The 9352-nt window shown below is 39.0% G+C and overlaps 1 protein-coding gene across 1 annotated transcript; it reads right to left on the bottom strand.

Moving 5' to 3' along the window:
- Positions 1 to 4905: 4905 nt before the first annotated feature.
- LOC106978874 (apolipoprotein C-I-like) lies at positions 4906 to 5173 on the bottom strand. Its single transcript, XM_015076626.3, is given in 2 exon segments — positions 4906 to 5013; positions 5015 to 5173. Coding segments are annotated over 2 exon segments (267 nt in total).
- Between the last annotated feature and the right edge of the window lie 4179 nt (positions 5174 to 9352).

Raw genomic sequence — 9352 nt, 5'->3', positions numbered from 1 at the left:
TATTCAGACCTACAAGAGATTGGATGAAGTCCACTCACGTTATAAAGGACAATCTGCTTTAGTCAGAGTTCACTGATTTAAATTTTAACTCATCCAAAAAGATCTTCCAAATGGACACATAAAATTAACTGTCACAACACTATTAACATTAGCAAAATAACCTTTAGAGCAAAAAACATTATTAGAGTCAAAGAGAATACCAAGAAGTTTATAATAGTCCTGAATCTACACCTGACAACAGAGACTAAAAATAAATCTACACTTGACAGAATAACAAAAATAAGTTCCACCACCAACGGTAGATTTTTAATACCCTTTTCTCTGAAACTGATAGAGCTAGAAGAAAAAGATAGGTAAGGAGATACAAGATTCAGAAAATTGAAACACAATCCTTATCAAGGGCATGTGTGAAACATTCACTCTCCTAACATAGAGGGGATACACATTTGTTTAAAGTACATAAGTTACAGGGCGCCTGGGTGGCTCGGTAAGCGTCCAACCCTTGGTTTCATCTGAGTTCATGATCTCATGGGTTTGTGAGTTTGAGCCCTGCGGGGGGCGGTGCGCTGACATGTTATATTTACAAAAACACAAAGGGCACTAGTGCTTGTCTTCAAAACAGCCTCAATCAGGAGGCAACTAAGGAGACCATGAGAGAAGCCAGGCTAGGGTAGTGTGCAAACTGCAAGGAATGAAGTGTACAGAGGCAGCTATCAAAGGAAAACAAAGCAGGCTGCAACTCAAGGAAGGCAAGGGACAGAGTAGCCAGAAAAAGGAACTCTGGAGACGAGCCACAAGAAACAGCCACGGGTCTCATTAAACAGCCACACTCTCTCATTCAGTATACAATCAACAGAATTTTTAAATTAAAGTTCAGGATCCTATACTTGCCCTGTTGAATTTCAGCTTTGAATACTGAGGCCCCTATTGTATCTGCAAAGATCTTTTTGGATCCTGCATCTACTAATCAGGTGTTTAGTATCCTTCTGTGATGTATATCATGTACGATGTTGACAAACATCTCTGTATAGAGATTTAAGTCAGGTAACAGTGCTGAAATAAGAGGGGGCCAAAGGAAAAAAAAATATTACAATTGCCACTTAAAACTTTTCCTACATTATCTTTAATTCATTAATGGGCTTTTTTGGAGAGAATGTTTCATACTCATTTATGAGTATATCTAATTATCCATCTATTGAAAGCCATGTAAAATGGTTGTGCACCTTTTAGCCCTATGCAGAGGGTGATGGTGTGGTAAGGAACTGAGGCCAGCCTCTGTGATGGTAAGGAACTGAGGCCAGCCTCTGACCACTGGGGAATTGAATCCTGCCGATAACCACCTGAGTGAGCTCAGAAGCAGAAGCTTCTCTGGTCGAGCTTTCAGATGACCCCAGCCCTGGCTGACATTTTGAAGCTTTGTGAGAGACTGAGGCAGAGGACTCATCTAAGCTGCACCCTGACTCCTGACCTACAGATATCAAGATAAGAAATGTTGTTTTAAGCCATTAAAAAAAAAAGTTATTTTAATCAATTCATTTCACCTCTGGGAATGTAGCCCAAAGAAATAATCTGAAATAAAGACAAAGATTAATAAGCAAATATACTCATTTATTCATTCAGAAGAATGTGTTGAGTACGTCCCATGATCTAAGCACTACGCCATATATCTTAAATAATATTTTTCAAATAATTACACTCATGGATATATAAGTACAAATAGAGATAGATGCTCTGAAAGAAAGGCAAACCATTCTGTGGTAGACTGAGGACATCTAGAAAGGATTTCCCAAGAAACAGACTTTTAAGCTAAGAATCAAAAGATGGATAAGAGAGGGGCGCCTGGGTGGCTTAGTAGGTTGAGCATCCAACTCTTGATTTTTGGCTCAGGTCATGATCTCACAGTTTTGGGATCAAGCCCAGGATCAGAGCCTGCTTGGGGTTTTCTCTGTCTCTTTCTTTGCCCCTCCCTTGTTCATGCACGCGTGCCCTCGCTCTCTCTCTCTCAAGATAAAATAAACTTTTTTAAAAAGAGCACAATTTTTAAAAAAAGACAAATACGAGGTATCTATGCATAGGAGAAAGGCTGGTGAGGAACATTCTGGATGGAGAGAAAGGTATTTGCAAAGATCCTCTGATGCATGAAATGTTTAAGAAACCTAAAGAAAGTTATCTTTCAGTAATGTCGCTAAAAGCTATGTAATAAAAGGGAGTACACTGAGATGAAACAAGAGAGGAAGAAGTTCACACAGGGCTTTGAAAGCCATGGTAGGGCCTTAACTGTAATGGCAGTGGAAAGGCATTAGAGAATTTTAAGCTGGTGGGAGTAATGTGATCAGATTGGTCTTCAGAAGGAAAAGTCTCTCCACCTAAAGTATGAAGAATGGATTAGATTCATGGTAGAGGACATAAGAAGAGCTAGTTAGGAATACTAGTTAGTTTAAGTGAGAGGTAATTGTCTTTTGGGCTAGCAGGATGAGTCTGTAAGTAGAGAGTACAGGATGGATTGAGAAATATTTTGCTGATAAAATCAATAAGAACTGACGATCAATCGAGATGGGAAATGAGAAAGAGAAAAGTGGCTCATGCAATTGCATGTATGATAGCACCCTTCCCTGGAACAGAATAAATACACTGGAATAGAACCAAGTTTAGAGGAGGAGATCATGTCGTGAAGAGTTTGAAATGCCTTTGAGGTAGTCCAGTGGGGTATCAGGTACATATATAGCTATTCTGGGGTAGATAAATATTTGGAGATATCACTGTACAGATGGTGTTTGAAAACTAAGTTAAGAGCATAAAGTAGAAAAGTAGACTTAACTTTTCTGAGATTGATCCCTGCAGGTTGACTTCCTGGAGGGGAAGCTGTCTTCCTGAAAGCTCAGTGGAAAGTGGGTAGATAAATCTGAGTGGTAAAGGTAGTCTATTCCAATAGAATATTGAGGTGTTGGATCAGGGTGTGGAAGGAGCAAAGGGTAATACAGAGGTAGGTGAAGTGGGATGGGGGGTTGACAGAAAGTTTTCTGTTTCCAAGTAATCAGATGATTGAGGATGTTTTAAATGCTCTGGTTGAGATTAATTGAATATTCCAAAGAAAAAGGCAAGTGTTAGTGCATTCAGGCTGCTATAACAAAATCCCAGAGAGTGGGTTATTTAAACAACAGACATTTATTTCTGACAGTTCTGGAGATAGGATAATCAATATCAGGGTGCCAGCATGGCCTGGTTCTGGTGACACCCTTCTCTAGGTTGCAGACTGCTGTTTTCTTGTACCCTCACATGGCAGAAAAAGCTAGAGAGCTCTCTGAAGTCTTTTCATAAGGGCACTAATCCCATTTTTGAGGCATCATCCTTATGACTTAATCATGTCCCAAAGACCCCACTTCCTAATGCCACCACTTCAGGGGATAGAAATTCCACATATGAATTTTGGAGGGACACAAACATTTGGTTCATAATAAGGAATAATCAGTGATGTAAGATCTAAAGCGCAGGAAGCTTTGTAAATATATTAAATAAGTAAGCAAATAAATAAATGAGAACTGCTTCAACAATAAGAAAATCATTCAATAAATCGTGGTATGTTTACACAATGCAATGTTTTGCGGCCATTAAAAATGGTGAGTATGAAGGGCATCTGGGTGGCTCAGTCGGTTGAGCATCCAACTTCTGCTCAGGTCATGATCTCACAGTTTGTGAGTTCGAGCCCCAAATTAAGCTCGCTGCAGTCAGGGCAGAGCCCAGTTTAGATCTTCTGTCCCCCCCTCTCTCTCTCTGCCCCTTCCCTGCTTGTGCTCTCTCTCAAAAATAAATAAATCTTTAAAAAAAATGGTGCGTATGAGAAAAGGATAGCATTGATCCCAAGTTAAGGTGGGAGGGGCGCTATGGGATGGAAGTCTAAGTGACAAGGGCCAGAGATCACAGGGAGACTTATCACTGTATATATACCCTTGTAAATCTTTTTAATTTTGACCTCTATGAATTCTTTTTTTTTTAAGTTTATTTATTTATTTTGAGAGAGAAAGAGATAGCACAGCGGAGGAGGGGCAGAGGGAGAGGGAGAGAGAATCCAAAGCAGGCTCCATGCTCAGTGCTGAGCCTGACTTGGGGATCCATCTCACAACTACGAGATCATGACCTGAGCTGAAGTCAAGAGTTACATGATTAACTGACTGACCCACCCAGGTGCCCCATGACAATTCTTATAACAAGAATAAAAATCTCATTTAAAAAAATGTTTATTTATTTACTTTGAGAAACAGAGAGAGCAGGGAGGAAGAGAGAGAATCCCAAGCAGGTTCCGTGCTGTCTGCACAGAGACCGGTGCAGGGCTCACTCATGAATTAGATCATGAACTGAGCTGAAACCAAGAATTGGATGCTTAACTGACTAAGCCATCCAGGTGCCCCTATGACTTCATTTCTTATTCAACACTGTGAAAATAAATTCTTATTCAACACTGTGAAAATAAACAAGTGAATCATTTAAAACAATAAGAAACAACGATATATACAAAAAGTATTAATAGAGTGGGCACTGTGGTTGCCCCAAAAGCTTTCAGTTTCCCCATTCTTTTATGATAATCCTTATTTAACTTCTTTTCCAAAGTAGAGGATTTTTAAATTTTTATTAAGGAATATAATTTTACAAAAAAATAAGGAAAATAGCAAAATAAAACCTAATATACTCATCATCCAACCAATCTTGTTTTGTCAATGTTCTCATTTTTACTCCCCTACCTTCACTCTGGATTACGTTTTTTTCCCCCTCTATGGGATTTTTGTTGGTGGGTGGGGGTGGACCTGGGTATCATCAAGTCCTGGGCACAGGAGCAGGGGTATGGGAAATTTTGGAGCACCCTCCTAGGGCACAGCCACAGAGGAGAGGGGCAGGCGGCTCTCATTGTATTCAGGAGAAAGTAATTTTGAGCCTCTCCTTCCCTTTGTTGAAAGTCTTGGAAAACCAGTTCTGGGTCTTTGCAGGAATGTCGCTCTGCTTGATGCTCTCAATGGCTGCCCAGGGCCTTGTCCTTCAGAGCTTTACCAAACTCCTTCAGCTTATCCAGGATGAGCTCCAAAGTGCTGGAGATTTGTGGGGCTGCCTGGGCCAGAGCTAGGCCTTCCAAAACCAAAGACAGAACCACCACCCAAACCGGGAGTGACAGGATGAGACTCATGGCTGGGCTGGAGGGGCACACTGGATCAGCCACAGGACAGCATGGGGTCACACTGGATTACTTTAATGTACATTTCAGACATCCTAGCATTTTATCTGTAAACATTTCTCATGTATCTTTAAAAGATAAGGGCTCCAAAGAATAATTATACTACTATTATTATATATAAAATATTTGCCAAAATACATTGATACTGTCAAATATCCAGACAATGTTCAAATTTTCTCAACTGTCTTAGACATACCTTTTTAACTGAATTTTAGTCGACATACAATGTTATATTAGTTTCAGGTGCACAACATAGTGATCTGATAATTCTACACATTACCCAATGCTTGCCACTGATAAGTACAGTTACCATCTGTCACCATACAAATTTATTACAATATTATTGACTATATTCCCTATGCCATACTTTTCATCCCTGTGACTGATTTTATAACTGGAAATTTGTAAACCTTAATCCCTTTCTCCTATGTTATCCACCCCCCACCCTCCCCTCCACTCTGGCAACCACCAGTTAGTTCTTTGTAGTTATGAGTGTGCTTTCATTTTACTTGTTTGTTCTTTTGTTTTGTTTTGTTTTCTAGATTCCATATATAAGTGAAATCATATGGTATTTGTTTTTCTGTCTGACTTATTTCACTTAGCATAAAACTCTCTGGGTCCATGTTGTCATGAATGGCAAGACTTCACTCATTTTTATGGCTGAGTGATATTCCATTGTATATAGATAGATATCTTAGACATTTTTAACAATTGGTTTATTTGAATCAGCATCCAAATAATGCTCACATATCATATTTTGTTGATATGGCTCAAAAGTCTCTTTTATTCTATAGGATCCTCTTCTTCTTCTCCTCCTTCTTTTTCTTTTTCCTGAACACTTATTTATAATTTATAATTTCATTCAGGTGTCCATACTTCTGCACAGCCATGTGCTGACTCCATCCCTGAGTCAAGGGACATGTGGCTCAGGTGTAATCTCATCCCAGGCCACTATTGATAGTCAATAGTTCATAATTCAGACCAATGAAAAATAAGCTACCGAGAATTGTCAGGAAAGAAACTTCTCCACTTTTCTAAGGAAGCCTCCAGAATTCAAGCACTCGTGCATGCTCTCTCCACACCCCAGCCCCCTTCTCTTTCTCTATTATCATATTTATGGCAAAATATTCCTCCTAAGATCAGGAATAAGGCAAGAATATTTGTTTTCATCACTTCTTTTCATTATACTAGAATCCTAATCAGTGAAAACAGTATTGGAGTAATTTGATACTCATTTGGAGAAAAAAAAGAAACCCAATCTCTATGTCACATCATAGACAATGATGTGACACATCAATCTGGGGAGGATCATAAATCTGCACACAAGAGCTAAAACTATGAAACTTCTGCAAGAAAATATAGGAGACTATTTTCATGACCTTGGAGAAGGCAAAAACTTCTTATATAGGACATATAGGACATTGAAAGCAAAAAAGCATAAAAAATATTCGATGCTAGTCTTCAATATTAAAAACTTAAGCTCATCAAAAGATACCATTATGAAAATGAAAATTTTCCATGGGAAAGAATACTTACAAAGCATATATCTCATAAAGAATTTCTTTCTTTCTTTTTTTTTTTTTAAGTAAGCTCTGTGCCCAATGTAGGCCTCAAATTCACAATTCCAAGATCCCCAAGATGTCAAGATCTCAGGCCACCCCACATAAAGAATTTCTATATGGAAAAACTCCTACCATTTAAAATACAACCCAGGGGGATGCCTGGCTGGCTCAGTCAGGAGAGCATTCGACTCTTGATCTCAGGTTGTCAGTTCAAGCTCCACGCTGGGTGTAGAGCTTACTTAAAAACATTTTTTTAAATAAATAGAAGACGACCTGGTAAATTGAAGATGTTTGTGCTATAATACTCTCAGAAAATATACATCATCCATGGAATAGAAAGACATTCTAACATCTCTTATGACACATAAAGCTAGTGACTTTTAACAAAGCAAGAGGCTTCTTCTCTAAGACTAAAATGAAATAATATGGGGATAAGGTATTAGATGCTCTCCTTTCCAGATGACACTCATCCTTAATATATGGGGGAGAATTAGTCCTGGAAAACCCCAGCTGTATGTAGTAAAATAATTTTTTTGAGTCCCAAGATAACACACTACAAATATTAAAAAACATGTACATTAAAAATTCATACCTAACTCTATGAATTCATAGCACAATAGATACCATTCTCTTCCCACATATCATCCATGGGAAGTACATGCCAACATCAGCTATTCCTCATGGATATAAATTGCAAGGTACTAGAACATTCTTGGGAGTAGATTATTGAGAGCATGCATGACATTTAGGATTAAAAATGTATTTGCTCTTGGGGGAGGTGTAAATTAAGGGATTTCCACAAATCATATAAATTGTGATTGTGTAAAGTAGGAGATTTTGGCTACGACTAAAATAATTTTTCAGTTTAAAACCTTCATAAAACTGTTACAAAAATTTCAAGGTTTATGCTAATATTAAAAGCAGTGCTATGTCTCCCAATGTGAGGCATTAGGATCTAACGGACAATGTCCAAAATGAGACTCATAGTGAGAATTTAAATTTTTTAAGCCTTTAAAGCATTTGCAGAAGTCTCTGAATTTCATGATAAATGAAATTGAAATCAATAGTCCTATGAAAGAATTTTCTGAATTTCATAGTAAGTTTAATGAGCTCAGTGATCACTTGAGAGCATGAAAGATCATGTTTCCTACCAAAAAAATAGTGTCCAGAAAACCAGTATCATTGAACCTGTGTATATTTGAAACCGTTTTACATGTATTGTTTTTTCCACTTCAGTAAAATTCTGCCTTTTTAAAAAAAAATTTTTTTTTCAACGTTTATTTATTTTGGGGACAGAGAGAGACAGAGCATGAACGGGGGAGGGGCAGAGAGAGAGGGAGACACAGAATCGGAAACAGGCTCCAGGCTCTGAGCCATCAGCCCAGAGCCTGACGTGGGGCTCGAACTCCCGGACTGCGAGATCGTGACCTGGCTGAAGTCGGACGCTTAACCGACTGTGCCACCCAGGCGCCCCCTGCCTTTTTAAAACATACAGTTTGGGGTAGATAAAAGATTTTTCTGAATTCATTTCATCATCAGTAACTTAGTCCCAAATTCAATGTAAACAAATATTTACGTGCAAGGTGCAAGGTGGATATACAATAAAGAATAAGCCTTTTTCATTTTACTCTCAAGGAGTTCAACTTCTGGAAAGAATGTTCTGTCATGTAGAAATATGATAGAACACATGGGAAACTGTGGAGAGCTCTTCACATTGTGTCAAAACTCTGGAGACATGAGGGGGAGAATCATTACCTCATAGTAGGGAAGGAGTGGAATCAAGGAAATGTTCATGCCTGAAAGGAGGTCACATTAATACACAAGGAATAGAAATAAGCAGGACAATCTGATTAACAACAAATAATAACAGCTGATAATTGTTGAGCATTAATCGCTGATTTAGCTGAGGCTTACGGGCAATTGGAGAATTAAGGCTAACATATGTTAGTCAGATTTTAGTTAGCCTTGATAGTGGGTGTGGGAGCTAGAGGCCAGTTCTATGAGCAGTGAGAAACGATATAATTAGATAGTAGAAGAGAGTGGCAACAGCTGAGTGAGTTAAGAGACCCTACAATTATATAGGCGAGTGGAAACAAAGGACCATATTAAGGTGGTAGTGAAGGAAAAAGATGGATTTGGACCGCCATGGATTGACAAGAGGCAGAACCGAGATCAGCAAGAATTAAAGATGACTCCAAAGTTAGTGGTGGTCAGGAGTAAGTTCTTTTGAGGGAGAAAATCTTGTTCAAGAGTTAAAACTGGGGCGCTTGGCCAGCTTAGTCGGTAGTAGCCTGTGTGACTCTGGATCTCAGAGTTGTAAGTTTGAGCCCCATGTTGGGTGTATAGATTACTTAAAATAAAATCTTTTTTTTAATTTGTTTTTTTTAACGTTTATTTATTTTTGAGACAGAGAGAGACAGAGCACGAACAGGGGAGGGGCAGAGAGAGAGGGAGACACAGAATCAGAAGCAGGCTCCAGGCTCTGAGCCATCAGCCCAGAGCCCGACACGGGGCTCGAACCCACGGACCGCGAGATCGTGACCTGAGCTGAAGTTGGAGGCTTAACCGA

The sequence above is a fragment of the Acinonyx jubatus genome, chromosome B2 (assembly GCF_027475565.1).
Source record: "Acinonyx jubatus isolate Ajub_Pintada_27869175 chromosome B2, VMU_Ajub_asm_v1.0, whole genome shotgun sequence".
In the NCBI taxonomy this organism is placed as follows: domain Eukaryota; kingdom Metazoa; phylum Chordata; class Mammalia; order Carnivora; family Felidae; genus Acinonyx; species Acinonyx jubatus.
This window is presented reverse-complemented; position numbering and strand designations above follow the sequence as displayed.